At 49.4% G+C, this 20,445-nt stretch overlaps 1 protein-coding gene across 4 annotated transcripts in view; it reads left to right on the plus strand.

The window, feature by feature from the left end:
- The window catches only part of ABHD5 (abhydrolase domain containing 5, lysophosphatidic acid acyltransferase), a 28,040-nt gene extending 9,216 nt beyond the window's left edge, over window positions 1-18,824 (plus strand). Inside the window, exons 2-9 of one of the 4 annotated variants that reach the window (XM_053669313.1) lie at window positions 2,718-2,946; window positions 3,041-3,126; window positions 6,243-6,615; window positions 12,268-12,422; window positions 14,588-14,699; window positions 16,544-16,730; window positions 17,138-17,187; window positions 17,443-18,824. In XM_053669313.1, the coding sequence (XP_053525288.1) occupies window positions 3,117-3,126; window positions 6,243-6,615; window positions 12,268-12,422; window positions 14,588-14,699; window positions 16,544-16,730; window positions 17,138-17,187; window positions 17,443-17,506 (951 nt within the window). In that variant the 5' untranslated portion in view covers window positions 2,718-2,946; window positions 3,041-3,116 and the 3' untranslated portion in view covers window positions 17,507-18,824. The remainder of the gene's footprint in view (window positions 1-2,717; window positions 2,947-3,040; window positions 3,127-6,242; window positions 6,616-12,267; window positions 12,423-14,587; window positions 14,700-16,543; window positions 16,731-17,137; window positions 17,188-17,442) is intronic. The other 3 variants (XM_053669314.1, XM_053669312.1, XM_037148218.2) reach the window with 3 other exon arrangements.
- The last annotated feature ends 1,621 nt before the right edge of the window (window positions 18,825-20,445 follow it).

Below are 20,445 nucleotides of genomic sequence, written 5' to 3' on the forward strand. Positions count from 1 at the left end.
GTGAATGTTACTTTACATGGAGAAGACTTGGCAAGCTTTTAACTTAACTGATTGAGTTAGAAATTGTAGCAGGACCCCAGATTACCTGGCTGGGCCTGTCCTGTGGGGGGGCTCTGCCCTCAGCATCCCCCCCTACCACCCCCCTGGATGAGAATAAGTATACTAAGACATGATCTGCTTGGGGAGAAAAGGTGGCCAATCTCTCAAAGGAGAAGGACCAGGAACCTGTTCCTCAGTGGGCTGTTACTGGGTTTAATTTGCATAGGAATACAGGGTGTATACGTAAAGCTCATAAATCATTGTCAGGTAATAATGATCAAACAATAGATAACATTCACAGAACTCTGAGGGCTTATTCTGAGTCAGGGTCACTAAAGGGCCTGTAAAACTTTGGGGAACAAACTCATTTCATGCTTGGACCCTCATCATTTAAATTGAGGGTATGAGCAAAGTAGGCCCTGTGAATCCTATTAACGGACTTTATGCATTCTTTCTTATGCCTGGTGGCCCTAGGGAACCCGCCCTTTCCAGAACCGCACCCACCTCCGCCATTGTTTCAGGCTTAAGTCAGGCAGGGGAAGTAAGGCAGCCAAGAGATTAGGAGACTTCTGGCAGACAGAATGAGGACTCGGGCTATGTCAAAGCCGAAGGGCAAGGATCCATCACCTCCTTTTTCTGTAGCCCCTCAAGTCCTACCCTGAGGGCCCCTTTGCAACCGTGCCTGTCTTTGGTTGTCCCTCCTTTGAGGAATCTTACCTGTCATTGGCTAACCAGTCATCCGCCCAGGACCAAGCAGGGTGAAGTGAAAAAGAGCAGAGGCAGTATCCCTACAAGGAAGATAAGCTTTGTCTCCTAAGTGGCTTATGGTCCCGAGGTCTTTTTTCTCAACCTTAGCCATGGTGGGGGGGGGGAGTGGGTTACAGCTTCTGAAACCAGTCAGGGCAGTTCCCAACATGGGCCGTAAATGCCTTCACTAGTGTCCTTTCACGTGATGGGCATAAGGAGATCCCAGGTAGGCAGAAGGGGAGAAGACACATAGAAAACAGGAGGCAGCATGGTGATGGACAGACGACTGGAGTAACCTGCCGCAGGGTAATGGGTACCAGCAGCCAGTGGGACTCAGAGGAGGCAAGGAATGGATTTCCCCCGAGGACCTCTGTTGGGAGCCTGACTCTTCTGACCCCTGACTTTTAGCCTAGTGATGCTGATTTCAAACTTCCACTCTCCACAGCCATGATGGGATACATTTCTGTTGTTTTAAGCCACCAAGTTTGTGGTGATTTGTTCCAGCAGCCTTTGGAAGCAGCCAGGTGCACTCGTTAGAACACAGTTATGCACTCCCCATGTTCATGGATGCAGGTGCTTGGTCTACCACTCCTCTGAAATAATCCTGTTCACTATGAAGGTCAAGCTCCAAAGCAACTAAGAAGTAATCATTCTTATACAAGCCAATGTGTCCCAAGTGATTAGAATAGTTTTTCACAGATAGTAAGTGCTCAGTAAATACTTGTGGGGTGAATTCTATCACGTATCATAGTAGTTGAGTAACATGAGAGATAATTGACATAATTTTGTGTAAGTTTAAGGTATGCAGCATGTTAATTGAGTACACTGAGGTGTGCAGCACGATTGCCATTCTTGGCCTTAACTGACACCTGCATCATGTCACATAATTACAGTTGTTTTGTTATGGCGAGAATGTTTAAGAGCTGCTCTTAGCGATTTGAAGTCTATAATGTGGCATCAGTGACTGTGCTCGCTGTGCTGTGCATTCGATCTCTGGAACTTGACCTCCTGGTTGTCAGGTCGTGCCTTTCAGCCTGTATTATTGTAACTAGTCCATGACTCCGTCTTCCTGTCTCCATTTCTGTCGCCGCAGCCTTGGTTCAGGCTGAGAGCCGGTTCCATCTGACATCATAGTAGTCAGTCTGTCTTTCTCCTCTAATGCGTTTTCTCTTTCTCTAAAGTGAACACTAAGGAAGTGTTCACTTTAGCTAAGACTGGTCATGTGCCCTTGGCTGCTAAAGCTCTGCACTGTCGCAGATTGTTCGGATGAGCCTGTGGTCTGCTGGTGCCAGGGCAGGGATGGCAGGCTCACCCTCCTCTTGGCCAGCCACTAGCAAAGCCTGTCGGGTCCAGCCTCCCCACACCTTTCCTCACCTGTTGCCTCAGGCCTGTCTCCTTCTTGTCTTTATTCAGTTGCCTTCTGCCAGGTGCCTGCCTCATTCTTTCCATCTGCTGTTTGCTGGAGCCCAAAGCTGCTCCATGGACAGCTGACCAGTGCGCCCTTGGCTGACTGACAGGGGCCAGTCCCTGGGAGGGGCAGCGAAGGGAGGGTGACGGGGCACTGGAGCCAGAGCCGCCAGCTTTAGTCAGTCCCGAGTCCCTCTTCCTCGTAAAGCTGCGAACCAATAACTCTCATCATCGTTTTAGCTGGATTGAGAGGGGTTTTCTGGAATTTGCCACGATAGGCCTACTATAGGTTTACTGCACCTCCCTGCCCCCCAACCCCGACAGAACAAGTGGGGGGCATACAAATAGGAAATGGCTTTAACATTCCACTCTTAACTGGGAGATTTGAAGCCTTTTTATATAAACAATAAGATTCCTCTCACCCTCACGGCAGGTGCATTCTGTGCCTGTTGTGAACCTGTCCCGGAAATTAGGAAATTAGCCTGCTCGTGGTCTCTGACCTTCCCGCACCTCTGCCCTCCCAGAGGCTGTCTTGCAGGGGGGTCAGGGAGCGCCCTCTTTGTCCTTCTTCTGCCCGAATTTAACCTCTGCTGGATTACGTGGGTCTGACCACCCATACAGATGAGGCGGACTTGGACCTCCGCTTGCAGGTCCGCAGGCTGCCGAGAGCGCCTGTGTCCCAGCACTTTGCCACGTGCTTTGTGCCTGTGGGCAGATCCTGTCACGAGGAAACAGCTCCACCATCGGCTGACAGTAAGTTTCCCGTTCGCCTTTCCGCTGTGTCTGCCGGTCGGGAGTTGAGAAGAACATCACCTCACCTGTTCGCATTTTGTTTTTGATGCTCCAGGTCAGGATGGCTGACTGGTTGGCTTCCCACATGGTGCCCTACGTCCACATCACACCTTAAAGAAGCTGAAGAGAAAATGTTAAAATGTAAGGTTTTCTTCTTTTAAGTTAACTGAGCTGTTTGCTAAAATAGGTCCAGTATTCACATTGTCCTGAAGCCGAAGATAAGATTTTGTGGTGTGTTAGTTGTTGGCAGAAGAACTTTTTTCCCCTCCACGCCATCGGCAAGTGGGGGGGCGGGGGCTCTCACGTGTTTCCATCTTGGGTGTCTGTTGGGCTCTGAAATGAGTAAGGACCCTAAGGAGCTTCCTTTTTAGATAGGTAAGAGCTGTCATTTACCATATTAGAAATTAAAACCGAATAATTTAAAAATGCTAATTTAGCCCTGGCCAGGTGGCTCAGTTGGTCAGAGCGTCAGCCCATACACCAAATAGTCATGGGTTCGATGCCCGGTCAGGGCACGCACGGGAGGCAGCCGCCCTCTTTTCCTCTCACACCCGTGGTCCCTCCGCCCCACCCCTCACCTCTCTCTCTCTCAAATCAGTAAACTTGTCCTCAGGTGAGGATTAGAAAATCTGCATGTAAACTTATTAATTTATTTTAAAATAATACAATAAACCCATTATAGGTTAAAGTAACATTTTCTAAAATCAACTACTTTCCAGCCAGAAATGTAGTAAGGAGTTTACATGTTTACAGACATCTTTATTGTTGGCTTAATGATAATACAAGGCGTCTGGATTCTCCCATGTGCTTCTGCACATAGACCGCTTTCACATCTTTTGTGGTCTCTGGAAAACTCTGCTATATGCCCATCAAAGAATAAGAGTGAAAAGGCAAATAAAGTCTTAGTATTGTTATGAAAATAGTTTTGACCTCATACGTCTCCCAAAGGGTCTCAGAGGGTCCCCAGAGGCCCCCAGACTACACTTGAGAACAGGCCGTAAGCCCTCCAGAGCAGGCGGCCTGTGTGGTAGTACGAATACTGGACCGGGCCCGGCGGCCTGGTGCAGGCCCAGATCTGCGGTTGGGTATCACGGGATGTGGGGTAACTCACTGCTCGGCCTCCTGATTTTCACCTGTGCAACAGGGACAGGATGGTCCTTGCCATTGCTTCCGGTTCTGGTGTTCTGGGATCCTCCAGTTCTACGTGTGCAATGCTGTGGAAACCTGTTCATTTGTGTCTTAAGGACACTGAAATTCGCCCACACTTGCAGTGTCTGGGTGTGCCCAGGGGTCCGTGGGTACACTTTGAAGCAATAGTGTTTGTGGTGCTGCAGTTCTGTTCTCTGATTCGATTCAGAGTCGTGGATAAAGCAGTGCAGTTCACATACGTGATATTGTGCGTTATATGCCAGTGTTTGTGTATGTTTTTCACCCTCTCTCCCCAAATGCATTTTCTCGTTTGTGCCTTTGAATGATTCGGGAGTAAGAAGCAACAGGCAGTCACCTTACATGGGTTTTTAGCATAAAAGTAAATTTCTACTTTGTGTGCTTGGGTGATCTTGTTCTCTACAAATCCAGGAAAGTTGTCCTCATGGTTTACTGAAATGAAAACTTCTTACAAGCTGCTGAGCTCACGTGGCAGGGCCATGCCCCACCCCCCATGCCCCATGCCTTCGGCCTAAATCCAACTCTGTGTTCATGGCCTACGTTCCACCCAGGCGGAGCAGCTGGCATTCATGGTGGCTGACAACTTGCATTGGTCGAGGTGCCGAAAGGGTATGAGCACGATGTGAAGTCGGCAGCACGATGAGACGTGCTGCTGACAGACGGGGCGGGGAGACGTGGTCGTCCCAGGCATCAGTTTCCTGCTTCTGCGGCTGCGTGTGTCTCTGTTTACATGTGCTGTGTCCTGTTGACTAGTGCTGTCACGTGTGTCCCCAATTTGACCCAGTGACACACTAAACACAGTGTTCTTGAGCTCCCTGGTAATTTTTTTTCCTCATTGAAGGTTCAAAAACAAAACAAAAATTGTTGTCAGGAGATAAGAAAGGGTACTAGATGCTCAGTTCATGCATTTAACAAGCAGGAGTGAGATGCAAACGGGAGTGAGAATCAGCCCCTGGTCCCTGTCAGACGTTAAAGCAAGTGACTGATGCAGTGGGGCGACCTCTCCAGTGGGGGTCACAGGTGGTGTTTGTGGGAACGTGCAGACACCTGCATTCCCAATGCTCACGTGGTTTGCTTTGGCACTGTCATGCTGCGTCATCTCCTTTTTTGAGCTGGTGGCATTTCCTTCCTCTTGGGGGCAATGGCTCTGCCAATACTCTGAATGAATAGTGCGTCTCCTCTGTATTGCCACTGTGTTGGATACACATCCTGAGATGGTTTCTTTAATTAGGGCAGAAACTCCCGGTCCTGCTCCAGGGTTTTTCTGCTGCAGATGAGTGTAACAAACAAGGGGTGCCTCTAAAGCTGTAGCTGTTCAGTTGATGATATAAATGAATTTCAACTTCGTTCCATCTTTAGTCTCTTTAGTCTATTTAGTCTGTTTAGATCTCTGGGGGAGATCTAAAGCGTTTACTCCTACAGCACTGAAGGCAAGTAAGAGTCTGTATCTACAAAATGATGATTTGTACTTTCTAGAGAGACTGTTGTACTTGAACGCATACTGTCGCACCTGAGGCTGAAGGATTTCTACCATAACTTGTCACCTTTTTTCTAGTAACCTCTGAAATGACTTAAGATTTCAGTCATGTGTTTAATACAGCTAGTGTTAATCCTTCCCTAAATTTATGATGTACTTTTTAGGGGCAAAATGTTTCTTTTGAGTCTGAATTTTAGTCTTCACTGCCTAATCTTCAAATGCTTAATCTTCAAGTGTTAGACAAATTCAAGGTGGCTTTCTTTTGTTATTGTCTGCAAAGATAGAGACCTCCAGATAACGGACTCTCTCCAGCTCAGAGGTGTAGCGCTCTCATTGGACAGGTGTGGAGAGAAGTCTGGGGAGCTGGCACGACTCACTGGTGGGTCCTGCCCACGCGGATGTGAGCTTCGTCCGAGACGGATCGTCCCACTCAGATGTGAAACATGTCAGGGGTCGCTCGCTCCAGTGAAACGTGTCCTTTACTTCGGGATGACACAGTAAAGGCTAAGATCATAGGAATGGGCCCCAGGTGATTTCTAGATTATTGATTTCTGATTGCTCAGAAAATACTCCTCAGAGGTTAAGCAGCATTTCTCTTTTGTGTTTTTATTAGGTGTCCCCTGCGCGTACAAAAAGGAACCTGTTCGTATATCTAACGGAAATAAAATATGGACACTGAAGCTTTCTCACGATGTTTCAAATAAGACTCCACTGGTCCTCCTCCATGGTTTTGGAGGAGGTCTCGGACTCTGGGCACTGAATTTTGGAGACCTTTGCACCAATAGACCCGTCTATGCTTTTGACCTGTTGGGCTTCGGAAGAAGCAGCAGGCCCGTGTTTGACAGCGACGCGGAAGAGGCGGAGAACCAGTTTGTGGACTCCATTGAAGAGTGGCGCTGTGCCCTGGAACTGGACAAAATGATCCTGCTTGGACACAACCTCGGTGGCTTCCTGGCTGCTGCTTACTCCCTGAAGTACCCGTCAAGGTAAGTGACGGTGGCCACAGAGAGGCACCAAGTGCTAGTCTTCACTTTCCGTCTCTGGTGGTTGCTGGCAGCTGAGCCTTACCAGGCAGGTCCTGTGAGCAGACCTCTAGACCGAAATAGTCACAGCTGCTGGCCGGCTTAGTAGCTGAAGTAGTGACATCGGATTTTCCTGTTACATGTATTGTGCATTTATAGAAGGCTTGAGAAGGGACTTTCTGCTTGTTAAACTTAGAATGTGCGCAGCTGAAGCCACAGACAAAAATTGTCGGGGTGTTCCTTATTGTCATCAGACCTACAGACTCAGCAGGTTTTTCTTGGTTTTTTCCAGGTTAGTCTGTGATGGGAAGCGGAACATTAGAAATGAGAAGACCTGGTGCTGTCTTTTGGCTGAGAGCAAACTCACTTAGCTTCCAAGCCTTAGTTTCCTCCAAACCACTAGAAACATACCTGCTTAGCGTGTGTTACAGGGGTTTTGATCATTCCATGCCCTAGCCTTTATTGATACAGAATTATTTTTACAGTCATTGGATTAATGAATTTCTGCTTCAGAATCCTTATAGTATCTTCTCCTTTCTTACCTGATTTTCTTATGCTATTTTCTATTATTTAATATTACTTCTTTGATAGGAGGTTGCATTAGAGTGCTACAAAAAATAGAAGAAAAACTCATTTTTATTTGTTCATCTCTTGGAAAGAAACAAAAAAAGGATCAGCATTTTCATGTCGCCAGTGTGTTCTTCCATCGGACTAATTTTTAAATCCAGAATTGCAACCAGCTGTGACATTCTGATGGCTGATGGTCATTTTTCAGAGTGCATCTGTGCACCTGCGAGGCGGCCTGTCGCGTAACCCCAGGTGTGCGCTGACCCAGAACTTGCCACCTGGAGCCCTGTGTGCCTGACGTTGTCTTCCTCCGCAGCAGAGCGCTTTCTCCCCCAGAGGCTTTGTCACAGCTTCAGCACTCACACCTGCCTGTTGTGAAGAGTCCGTAGTTCGTGTGTGCCGGACAGTAATGGTTTTGTCAACAGACAGCCCTGTTCTTTCAGAAGAAATCCAGATTTTCTTCTGGGGGCTGTTTGGGATTACTGCTTTAACTGTGTCCCATTCTCGGTGACAGACTTTTGTCACCAAGAGTGTTTGTGGCAAAAGTAAGAGAAGGAGGCGGATCCTTTTCTGATACGAGACAACAGGGCTGTCTCAGGGGTTGGGCTGCCTTTGCTCCATAACAGATGTTCACTCCGTCTTGGGGTGTCCGTCCCTTAGAGGTGGGACGTGGGTCTCCCCAAGTCTCAGGATCCTGGCCCTCATGGCTGCCTGCTAGTTAGGTTAGTGGGGAGATTTTCACTTGTAGTTGTGAAATGTTTAAAGAAGTAAGAGGTTTCATTGATTCCGAAGGGAATGAGCACTTTAAAATCACCTATAAAAGACAATAGCAATATATTTTGAACAACATGGTTGGCAGAACAAGTGTCTAAACCAAAGCCAGTGGTCCCTGCCTTGGATTGACTCCGTTTATAGGAAATGATCTTTGAATGTTTGTGCCTGTTACCAGAAATGAAACTAAGTGCTAAAACTCAAGTGTCAGGACCAAGAACCACCAAATACTAGCTTAGCAACAAATGCACATGAGAATGCTGGAAATAATTAGCATGTTTAAATTGGTCAGTTGTTACCAATACTGAGTGGGACTCTACAAGTAAGATGTTGGTTGGATAGTCAAGCCTGTGTTCCTAACTACAAGTTAATTCCAAAACAGTGAGGTTCTGTGGATTTTCAGATATCCCAAGTCATGCATGAGGTTCGGGGGAACGCTGTGCTTGGCACATTTGGGGGGCCCCGTGTTAAATGAGTGAAACGAGGAGGCCACCAGGTGACGCGGCTCTGACGCCTCGGCCTGCCTGAGAGCACTGGAGTTGAGGCCTGTGACTGCCTCAGGGCCGTGAAGTCGGAACCTGAGGACCGCCGATCACACACAGCCACCTGGTGCAAATCGGTTTTGCTTAGATAAACTCTTTTACATGTCAAGTAAGCAAGTATGGAACTATCTACTCTAAGTGTCTCTTAGCCAACATTCGGGTATTTGTTACAAACTAAAGAAAAGGACACTAAGAAACATGTATTAACTTAGAAGGTGTTTAGCAAAGAGATGCACCCAGGGTACAGCAGACTAGGTTACAGCGGGGCTGCACTTCTCCACTGAAAGGTTCTCAGATCACCGGCACTTCGCCCCTGCCTGGCTCTGTCCTCTCACTCTGCGGTGCTGGGCTGCGCCCCTCTTCTGTGCCTTCATTGAGGAGAAGGGCTGTTCTCCTTGATCTGAAGTTGGTGGTACAGTATTGGTGGTACAGTATTGGGTCTGCTGTTCTCTGGACCTGCGCCTCTCCCTGACCTCCCCACCCCTCGCCAGTGGCTGGGAGCCCATGGGAAATACCCGGGTCTGACTCCTCGTTTGTGTACTGGCTAGAGATCATTCTGGTTCTTTTTTGTTCCTTTCCTTCTTCCATAAGTAGGTTCTGCAGACTCCCTTGTACATTTTGGTTCTGCATCTGAATGTTCTTGTTATGTCATATCTGGTTGGTGGCTGAACTTAAAACTTGCAGAAGCAGGCCATACACCCTCATTAGCACTTAGACTCAGCGGTGCCAGCGCATCAGAGCTCACATGTGTCCACCGCGGGGCCCTTAGCGTCACAGTCTGCTCACCCTCCTCCAGCTCGGGGCCTTCTCCGACCACTGTCCTGGAAAAGAATGCCTCGTGTTTTGAAACCAATGGGCTGTGCCCTTGTTCCTGCTCTGCCAGTTCCTTGTTTTTCCTGTTTGACCCAGTCTGATTCTTGACAAAGATGTCTGTCTGGTCAGCTGACTCACATGCAGTGCCTGGGCAGACCCACTCCCTGCCCCTCGGTGTAGACTAGCAATCCCACCATGCTCTCAGCTGTGGGATGTTAGAGGGGAGGCCGGGATTACTATACTATAATTCAGATTTACGGTAAAACCTGATTAACTCCTATCACTTGAGATCAGCTTTTCATTAGAGAAGGCGGTGAGAAGGTGGCCCGGGAACTCGGTCTGCTGCAAGGTCACAATAACCTGTGAGGCCAAGCGTGTGCCCAGGCTGCCGTCCCGTCCAAGGAAGGAGAGTCAGTCGCTCACCACTCCCACGCTTCCAGCTGTTGTCTTCATACCCACACCCCCCCCAAGAATCAACTCTTCTCTGGTGGTCTTCCTGCTTTTGCTACTGTAACTATATAACATGGACTTGCTATTTATTATTTGAGAGCTTTGTACAGTCTGTCTCATTTAAAAACTTCACAAGCAAAAATAAGGAACAGTTTAGACATTGTTGCAGAACTGTTAAAAAATAGCTCTCAGACCTTTTGACTCTGACCCTCAGTAAGGATTGTGTGTGCGTGTGCCTGAAACAAAGCTCTGTGGAATGTTACACCACTTGTTAGGTATCTTTATGTTCCACGTTATATAATTGTGTTAAAAAGCAGCCCGACTGTCTGGACTGTCTGAGTGGGTTTTCCTACCCGTTCATAATGACCTGCAGGATTAGTATAAGAAATGACAGTGTTCTCGTGTCTGGGGGCCAGGAAAATCCAGACTGGACTAACTCCTGTGCTGTCTGTGTTGTTACACTTTATGAAGTTCCCGTATTTATTCTTACGGACAAGGACCGGAAGGAAGTGTGGAATGAGTGCTCCTGATGTTTACTGATCATCCGTCACGTGCTAATCGCCATTGTAGGCTGATGGCACAAGAGTGAACAATTAAGGGACTACTTCAGTCTCTTTTAAAAAAAGGTCATGTACTCTAGTACATGGTGCAAAGTACATACATCCAGTGTATGTACTTTGCATAATTTCTTAAGCTGGCATTTTTACCTAGGGATGATAGTTCGCAGATGCGTATCAAATAAGGCAAGCCAAACCCAGGGCAAAAACAAAATATCACTTAACTAGACTTTCCCTCCCTCAGGATTTCCTTTTTCTCCCCCTTCTTGGGTTTGCAGGTCAGTGAGAGCCTAGAGCAGACTGGTCAAGGTCCCGTAAGAAATTTATAGTGAAAATGCAGTCATCTTTTAGGGAAGAGTATGTTTTAGTAGAGTTAATTTTTCTCTTTAAGAGGTAAGTTAGCAGTAAATAATACTACTTCCTAACATGAGTCTTCGCGGTTTTCAACCAGGTGGCTGTTCCATAGATTCTACTCACGCCTCTGCCATGCCCCCGCCACCCCCTTCCGCAGGTCTTCGCGTGGGCTGTGTAAGAGGGACTCAGGAGAAAGTCCAAATGTCGGAGACAGTCTCTGCCATGCATTCAAACAAAACAAACTTACTTCCATTCTCCTTCTGTGGACTGTTAGAAAATAATAGTCTCATAAGACTTTGAGCGAAGGCGCTCCAAGTCTGTGGGAATCTCACACGTCACGCGTTTCCACCCAGTTTCGTAGTGACAGCCCACGACTCTGGATGCTCTGAGATCTAGAGGATAGTGTCAGGGCTGGCCTAGAGTTAGTCGTTAAGAGTTGTGCTTTGCCTTCACTGACATCTTCCTTTTATGTTGCTTAGCCTTCCATGAGGAGAGAGAGCCTTCTGCCCTGTGGCTTGTTGGCACCTGTTAGTGAGCTGGAGTCAGGAGATGTGGGTTTCTGTCTCAGTTCTGCAGGAACTAGCTTTGCGTCCAGGAGCCAGTCGAGGTGCGTGTCTCGGCTTCCTCCTCGTCAGTGAGACGAGAGGCTGGCTGGCTTCTCTGAGGGCGCCGGGGCCTCCGTGCCCTGGGTCTGTGCTCTGGGGCTCCCTGTTGGAGAAAGTGCAGTGGAAATGAAGACTCATTACTAAGTCATCTGTGCTGGCACGACAGTTAAACATTTTATGTGGAATAATTGCTGTCTGTACCCATGTTCTGGTTTCTCCATTTTTCTGCTTCGGTTGTGACTTAGGAAAGGGACTTCGGAATCACGGACAGTCCATTGGGGAGTTTCTCTGACATTTATTGGCTGCGTTAACAGTTTACAGTTGACGGTCGTCTTGTGTCTGGGGGACCCTGGTGCTCACGTGCTCGGAGCTGCTTGATATAAATGCCCTGAGGCGGCCACGGGCAGGGAGGTGCTGCAGGCGGTGCCGGTCACGTTCCTGTTGGCCACGCCGCGGTCCGGGACTGGGGGTGTCTTTTCAGCCTGTATTGTTGCTTTATCCTTCTGTTTGTGAAAAGATCATTTAAAGTTCTTTCGAACCCACTTAAAGTCCTGACGCCTTTTCAATTGTTAGAGGGACTGGTTCATAGGGGATAACTCTGGTTGGTGTCTGAAGGTAGTCATCAGTGGGGTACTAATCTTTAGTCTTGAAATAGGTGGAGTCAGTGGGTTTTTTTGAGTGGTCACCTGCCCAGAAGGCAGCTTAACAGCAGCAGATGCTGTTTCTCAAAGATAGTCCATAATCACCATAGACACTTAGATATTCACCACTCAGATCCTACCAGATCTCAGACGTTTCCCTGTAATTAGAACATGATGTGACCTGTTCCGCCACTAGTCTTTCTTCCATGTGAGGGTTTTAGGAAGTGGTTCACTCTGTCTTCGTGAGTCGTGTCAGTTCTCCACAGTCCTGGGGTGGATTTGCCAGATGAACTTGAACCGGCCCTCTCTCCAACAGGGTCAGTCATCTCATTTTAGTGGAGCCTTGGGGTTTCCCTGAGCGGCCAGACCTTGCGGATCAAGACAGACCGATTCCAGTGTGGATCCGAGCCTTGGGAGCAGCGCTGACCCCCTTCAACCCCCTGGCCGGCCTCAGGATCGCAGGGCCCTTCGGTGAGTGCCGAGATGTCCACCGAGGAGAGCAGAGTGTCTGCGGATTAGCAGGGGAGGAGTGTTTGCTGATCGCCACTGTTGGTTACAAACAAAAAACTGAACCTTGTGTTTTCTTCTCCTCGAAAAAGTACCAGTCTGTGCACAGAGATGAATGACGCCAGACCCTTCTTCTCAACGAGGAGGGGTCTTCACGGAGTTGACCTTACAGTCATTCACAAAGCCTCGCAGGTGGGAAGTGCTGAGGCTGAGGGAGTCCACCCAGGGCCTGGGAGAAGCGCCACGGGGACCTGTTGGGGAGCCGTGAGAGCATCTGCGGGGCGGCGGTGCCCGGCTGCAGGTCGCAGAGCCTCACTCGATGGGCCGTGGTGGTCACAGGCACCATCACGCTCATGGATTCCTTTCTCGTCCCATAATGTCAGGGTGTTAAGAAGATAAAGCCATTCCTTTCCGCAGAGATTTTGGGGGACTCCGGTTTGTGTTTCTGGTCCTATTCGAGGTACCAGTGTTTAGTCTCTATGACTTAGGTTCATTTGCGTCTCCGCTCCTCCGTTTCGGTCTCCAAGCCAAGGGAGCGTCCTTCCCCGTTGTCTCAGCGGGTGAGGTCTGGGCCTCCATCTTGCCCTCTCGTAGCTGGTATCAGTTGAGAGTGCTTTTAGCCACAGCAGTTTAAACCAGAAGACTTCTTTATTTCCTTACCAGGCAGTCTGCAGGCAGGTGGTTTGGGCACTCGTTCCAGCTGCTAGCTCATTGATGTTGGGGCATGGCCTGCAGCTGTGATGTCCCTACACTTTCCTCAAGGGCATGTGACAGCTGTGCCGGCTGCAGTGGCACCTCACAGAGCCGCGCTCTGAGCACGAAGAAAGGGAAGCGCAGGAAGCGCTTTCCTCCACAGTGCTCCTGTCAGGGCAGAAAGTCTCTCTTGGAAGGTCCCAGTGGACCTCCCCTGTGTCTCTGCCTGCCTCTAGTTCTTTCACCCAGCAAAAAAATCCCCAAATTTCTATGACCAATCCATCATGATTTACTCCCAGCCCGGAGGGAGGGGCCTGCTTTCCTGGGCACATTGCTGCCTAATTGACACAGGAGTTGGGCTCTGTGAACAAGGAAAGAGGAGAGGCTCGGGGTGGGCGAGGGTGTGGATAAGGGCAGCGTGGGTGGCTGTGGGCTCTGCTCGCCCCTGCCCAGGCCAGGCCCCTGCTTGCCCTGCCTGGGGAGTGGGGAGAGCAGCAGGACTGCGGGTGCAGTCCAGAGAGGGCACAGAGTTGACCTAGGACCACCCTGCGCCCCATGGTGCTCTCAGAGAGCCTTTTCCTCCCGCCCGAACCTTCTCGCCCCTCCAGCAGACCCTGGTCCTCCTCTGAAGCATTAGGAGTCTGTGCAGCCAGTGGACTCGACTCCATCACAGTGACTTGAGTAGCCATTATGGGTTAGGAGACGATGGTGGGGGAAGGGTGCCTCCCCTCACTCTCGCACGTGGTGGCGGGGACGAGTAATGTGGCTGTCAGCCGATCATAAAATTCTCATGGGGGTGTCTAATTCCTTCAGAAATAGAAAGGAGGGCACCAAAGGAGTGAGAGCCTGTTAGAGCAATAGGCAGTGACAGCAGAACGAGGGACTGGCTGGTCCCTGGGGCCCGGGACAGGAGAGCAGCGCCCGGGTGATGGCCCTGCCATTCCCTCTCTTTCCTCTAGGGGCCTCGCTCCTGCTCTCCCCGCTGGCCGCCGGAGCCGCTGGGGCCACTGGGACGGCCTCGGCAGGGGCGTTGCCAGTGCCCCAAGCAGAAACTGAATTAATATTTTCACAAATATAGGTAGTGTGGGAGAAATATGAGTTAGAAAGTTAATTGTATATGTATGCTGCTCTATTCACTTGCCATGTTTAATAGAATGTATTTTTCTATGAAAACAAGTCTTCGAGAACTACCGCGTGGTGTTGAACTAAAGCACATCCCCAAGTCAGCGTGAGCCTCTCCAAGCTCCCCTCAGGAGCTCAAGGAGAGGGGCTCTAGGACACCTGCCTTTTCCCACCTAAAATGTGTTTGAACGCACGCGTGTGCACCGTGGCTCCCACTGTACACACAGACACTGGAGCCTCCCGTGTAGTCAGTCTGGCAGCCAGCTACAGTGTGAACGTACAGACCATTCAAAACACTCTTTCCCGTTGAACAGGTTTGAGTCTGGTACAGCGTTTGAGGCCCGACTTCAAGCGGAAGTACGCTTCGATGTTTGAGGATGACACTGTGACCGAGTACATCTACCACTGCAACGTGCAGTCCCCCAGGTGAGGGCCGCCGTGCTCCGCCTGCCGTTCCAGGCGTTTGGTGACTACACCGCTCCCACTAGGCAGCTCTAATGTCGACCGTGCATGAGGCGTGGGGGGGGATTCTGCCCGTATTTTGTCAGTGTTTAGGAGAGAGAGAGAGCATAGTAGCCAGAAGGAGCAAGAGGGCCAAACAATATTGTATTTTTTTTAAATATGACTTAAAAAATATGGACACTGGGTACAAGGAACCGGTGGAGAGAAAGCCTGAAGCTGGTGGGGAGCCAGGCGGGGACAGAAGGCCAGGAGCCTGGAGTGGCCAGGGAGCACGAGGGCGAACGCTCCAGCGTGGGCCTCCTGTGCACCAGCATCCTCTGCGAGCCGTCACGGATGTGGTTCTTGAGCCCCGTTCGAAGAGTCTGACTTCGCAGGTCTGGCTGCATCTGTGACAAATGCCTCAGGTGATTTAGCGTGCGTGGGCCGTGGCCACACGGGACCACGCGGTACCTTGTCTTCTCTAAGACCGAGACTCAGGTGAGAGGCCCAGAGGCCCCGTGCAGAGACAGCCCCCTCCCCCCAGCAGAGAATATGGGCACCTGTGCTGGTGAAGCGCGCGGCCACGGCAGCCGTTCAGCTGTGGCTGTAGCCTCAGTCCTTTTAATAAAGGAGGGTAGTGGCGGGCTGGGGTCCGCACGGGGGTGTATGGTCCGGCTGGTCAGGTCTGCACTCTTCAGTGACCTGTCCCCGCCAGCACGTGTTCTCCTGCGTGGTCTTAGAGGGACAGCGTCACTCACTCCCAGTTCGTGGTTACTGGTGCCTCTGCAGCCCTTCCTGTGGCAGAACGGGAATTCTTCGTAACGGTGGTTCAGAAGGATGCCTTGTACTGTAGGTGAAGCAGAAGTGACAGCAAAATGGATGTATCCCGGGGGTTGGCCAAGTGTTGCGACAGTCACTCAGTCAGGCGTGACTGTGAGTGAAGACACAGGAAAGGCTCAAGAAAACAAAGTGTCATAGTCACAGGTCCTAGAGGGTGGTCCCTGAAAGCCAGGGGGCCGCAGAAGAAGCACCAGGTTTTGGTCAGGGGCACGAGGCAGGAGCCTGGACTGCAGGTCTCTCTGGGAAAGGCCGTGCAGGGCAGGGCCCGCAGCGCAGGCTTGGCTAGTGGAAAAATCTCCGTGGGCTCAGAGACACACCCAGGTGGTCCCCAGTTGCCTGGCACCAGTCCCGGAGGACTGAGGCAGAGGAATGTTGCCCCCTGGAGTGGTGGGCCAGTGGAAGGCACCAGGCACCGTGCTGGCTCATTTGCATATGAAAGGCACATTCCCTCCAGCCCCTTGCCCTCTTCCTCCAGCCAGAAAGGGTTTAAGCTGTGAAATGTCAAAATGTGAAGACAATTAAAGATAAAAACAGTACACAGAGAGCACTTAATTTGAATCCTTCTCACCTTGGTACAGGCTTTGCCACTGCACGTGAGAAGCTGGCGCCTTGAACCTGTGGAAAAGCTCTGTTCCACGTTCGAAATAAGTCAGAGCGGACACAGTTTCACTGCCCTGTGGGAAATGTGGTCATTTAATGATAGGGAGTGAGGGCTGCGTGTTTTGATTAAGAAGATGATGACTTTTTAAAAAATTAACTAGAGTTTGAGCATCCTTGTTCGGCTAACAAAGCATGTCTCTCCCATGAGATGTACACAGTGCGTGTCTCCTCTGGCGTTCGTTCCAGTCTGTGGTGAACCCTTTTCTGCTTAAGCTCAGGTTTTTCTTCAGTGGGGCAGCAGCTTTGTAAGTCTGTTTTGACGGAGGTGGGCGCGTGATGCGCGTTCTTCCCCAGGAGTCATCCGTGTGCTTTTCTCCTTTTCCCCAAAGTGGCGAGACGGCGTTCAAAAACATGACTATTCCTTACGGGTGGGCCAAGAGGCCCATGCTGCAGCGGATCGGCAAGATGGACCCCGACATTCCGGTCTCGGTGATCTTCGGGGCCCGCTCCTGCATAGACGGCAACTCCGGCAGCAGCATCCAGTCCTTGCGGCCGCACTCGTACGTGAAGACCATAGTAAGTGCGCGGCTCACTTGGGTTTCGGCTGTAGGTGGGGTCTGTTCCGTGATGTTCGCCTTCGGTGGGGTTTCATGTCTGAGCTCTACACTGCGGCCTCGGTCGGAGACCTGGTGCTCCTGGTCGTGGGGGTCGGGTGGGACCCACACGGTCTTCCTGTCCAGACAGGGAATTGCCATCCTCAGGGACCTGGCCTGTCCCTAGAGCCACGGCGCTTCCGAGGTGGGAGAGGCTGGACGAGGAAAGGGCCCAGCAGCACCCCGGCCACCTCCTGCCCCCCAGGGTGGCACCTGCTCTCAGCTCGGCCTTCCTGCTGGATCTTTCCTTAGTGGCCCATGCTGCATGGTTTATTTTGTTGCATGATAAAATTTTAGTGAAGTTCGGTAGGTTTTTCTCTTTATTTTCAGAATCTCTATGTGATGGGAATGTCCATGGCGGGCCAAGTAGGTTTACAGTTGTAAGTACGTGAAACACACAGTTGATTCTTGTGCTATTATTTATTCATTGTTGTATTGTTTTCCATACGAACAACTGTAAACCTACTTTTGCCTCACCCTGTATTAAGCTAGTTGCCACAGAAAGTTTTGCTTCTTTTTTTTATGTCTTTCTCATATATAGCTGTTCTCACTTTCATTGCTAAGCGTCTTTGCTTACAAGTGTCGTTCTAGTGAACACTTCTACTCACTGCCCATCTGACCGCTTTCCTCCCCAGGCCATCCTCGGGGCAGGGCATTACGTGTACGCAGACCAGCCCGAAGAGTTCAACCACAAAGTGAAGGAGATCTGTGACAGCGTGGACTGAGCGCCCCGGCGGCAGCGTGGGGGGAGCCTGCTGACGGTCGGTTCCTCGGCAGCAGCTCGGTCCCCGTGGGGAGTGAGGGGCACCACAGAGCCAGGCGGTCTTCCGGGCTGTACATGTTTCCTCTCGGAGCTGCTGGAACACTCAGACAGTCAGTGCCTTCTACAGGAAAGCCTTTCCTTTCTCCTGCACAAGGTCAGGTGCACAAGAGTCTCCGAATCTCAGAGCTTTAATAAAAGTTGTTTGTCACTCTGCTGTACTGAAAAATGCTAATTTTTCAACTGAAATGTTTTCATTTCTATCTAACTTTGCTATGTCAGGTACTTTTTGTATTTCACTCTGTATTGCCTTATTTTAAAAACTGATTTCTGAATCTATATTTTATATATTGTAAAGGTGCACTTTATTTTCTGCTTACATTTATCACATCTAATAAGTGATGTAGTGCATCAAAATTCAATGTGTTTTTGTGCAAAAAAACTTGTCACCTTTCTAGAATACTTTACTTTTGAAATGGAGTGATGAGCACTTTGGTTTAAAAAAATAGGAATTAATCACTAGCATTAACTTTCCTGATTTTCCTCTGTTCTCTATTTAAATGCAAAGCTGTGGTCCGTGTGTTAAATGTGATCCGTTCTGACCCAGCAGCAGCGGCCTCGCCCCTGGGACTCTTTCACGTGTGACACAGGCCTGCACCTCCTGCCGGACACAGCGTGGCTGCTTCGTGGTCCAGGCACTGGAAGGCCTCACCCACGTCTGTCCTTTCCCCTCGCATCTGTGAGCCAGGGCACGGCCGCAGGAGCAGCCCCCCTCCCTGAGGGGAGAGGAGACTGTCACCTTCTAGGAAACCCAGGCACACGTCTTCATGAGCCTCAAACTTTCGTAGATGGGTGCTAAGGGCAGTATGTTTTTACCACTGACATGTAAAAGTAGGGGGTGCGGCTGGATCTCACGGCACCAGAGATGAACTAGCACCTAGGGTTTTTTTTTTAAGAGTTTTGTGTTGATTAAATAATTTATATGCTTCAAATTATATTAAAATTCTATAAAGTTGATTGAACTATTTAACAATAACTACCATCAAATGTAGTCCTTTCTTGCTGGTTTAAAACGAGAAAAGCCTCTTTGGAACTGTGAAGAAGTCCATGCGGCCACTGGCGGCTGAGAAGGCCCTCCGACCGAGAAGGCTGCAGGGGACTGTCTCAGGAAGGCGTTTCCAACTTCTGCTTTGCTGATGTTGCTCGTCCAGGGGAAAGGCGGTTATGTCAATAAAAACTGTAACTTAGAGCAAATAATGGTTTAGTGGTTTTCCTGTTGATTTTTCAGTGGTCGATCAGGGCATCTCTGGTGGTCAGGAGGAGTAGGGTGGCGCCGCTGTTGACTAACTGCCGAACGGGCCGAAGGTTCTGTTTTCAGCATTACGGCCACTGCAAGAGAGGAAGCAGCACCCGCAGGTCACACCAAAGCGCCCCAGGTAGTTTCCCGGTGAAGGCGTCTCACTTGTCAGATTAAGTAGTTTAGTGCAAAAGGTAACGTGAGAGCCAAGACATGCCAAGTTTCTCTGCCTTTGGAACAGAAACAGCCTTTACTTTTTAGTTAATATTTTAGATGGCGAAATTCAAACCTGTGTGTAGTACAGATAATCGGGTAATATTCTTGTTATCACAGAGCCTCGCCAGTCTCTTAGTCGCTCTTTGCTGGGCGAAGAACAGCTTTCTGTTGTCCAGCAGGGCACCTCTGCAGGGAACTCGGTCCTAGCCCTCGGGGGGGAGGGGCGCTTTCTAGGTTCACTTAGTACATGGAGTTTCTGGCCACAAATATGCCAAGTGATTCAGGAAAAAGATGTACCCAGATGTCCAGTGGAACTTATTTTCCTACTGGTTTTGCTTTATTTGAAAAACATCATGTCCTGGCTGATGTAGCTCAGTGGATTGAGTGCCAGCCTGTGAACCAAAGGATCACTGGTTTGATTCCCAGTCACAACACATGCCTGGTTGCAGGCCAGGTCCCAATAGGGGGCATGAGAGAGGCAACCACACATTGATGTTTCCCTGCTCTTTCTCTTCCGCTTTCTCCTTCCCTTTCCCTTTCCTAAAAATTAATGTATACAGTGTTTTTTTAAAGTGCCTTAAAAAAAAAAAAACATTGTCATAATTCTTTTTAAAAGTCACAATCCTGAAAATTCAGTGGGTGCTCAAGATCAAATCTAGTACAGTGTTTGTGCAAAATTAATGCACAATGTACTTTATTTTCGGACACAACAAGACAACTGCTGAATGGTTGCTTGAGTGTTTAGTGTGGCCCAGTCTGTATCCCAGTCAGACGGCCACGGACCCGGCAAGATGTCAGCAGAACTTGCTGGCTGATGCAGGAGGCCTGCTCAGGGCGCCCTGAGCACCACACGTCCCACAGTATGATCTCTGTTTTCTTCTAAAACTAATTTTTAAGAAAAGCTCATCGAGAATTGATGTCAGAATATTACCTAGAGAACACTTATGAAATGTCTTCATTTATATATATTTTATATGTGTTTACTTTTACATTTGAAAAGCAGGCTACATTCAATAAAATGAGAATTCTTTTTTTCTGCATAAAGGGTTTGGGAAAAACAAACCACTATCGCCTGAAGAATCCTGGAAAAGACCAGTGTGGGGGGTGGAGGGAGTAACCCCTCGATGCTGTAATACGCCATAAACAACACAAAGTTCAGAAGTTCAGTGTACATGAAGGGAGCACCGTACCGACAGAGAAAGACTTAAGAGATGGTGTTAGGACATACGTGGCTAACCATGCGGGAGAAAATAAAATCAGTCCATTTCTCACCTGTACGCAAGGATAAGTAGCAGCTGAATGGATCAGAGACCCAGTTATAAAAATGCAACTTTTTCCGAGTAACTAGAGGAAAGCAGGTGAATT

Source organism: Artibeus jamaicensis, unplaced genomic scaffold, assembly GCF_021234435.1.
Source record: "Artibeus jamaicensis isolate MK-2021 breed Jamaican fruit bat unplaced genomic scaffold, CSHL_Jam_final contig_519, whole genome shotgun sequence".
In the NCBI taxonomy this organism is placed as follows: Eukaryota; Metazoa; Chordata; class Mammalia; order Chiroptera; family Phyllostomidae; genus Artibeus; species Artibeus jamaicensis.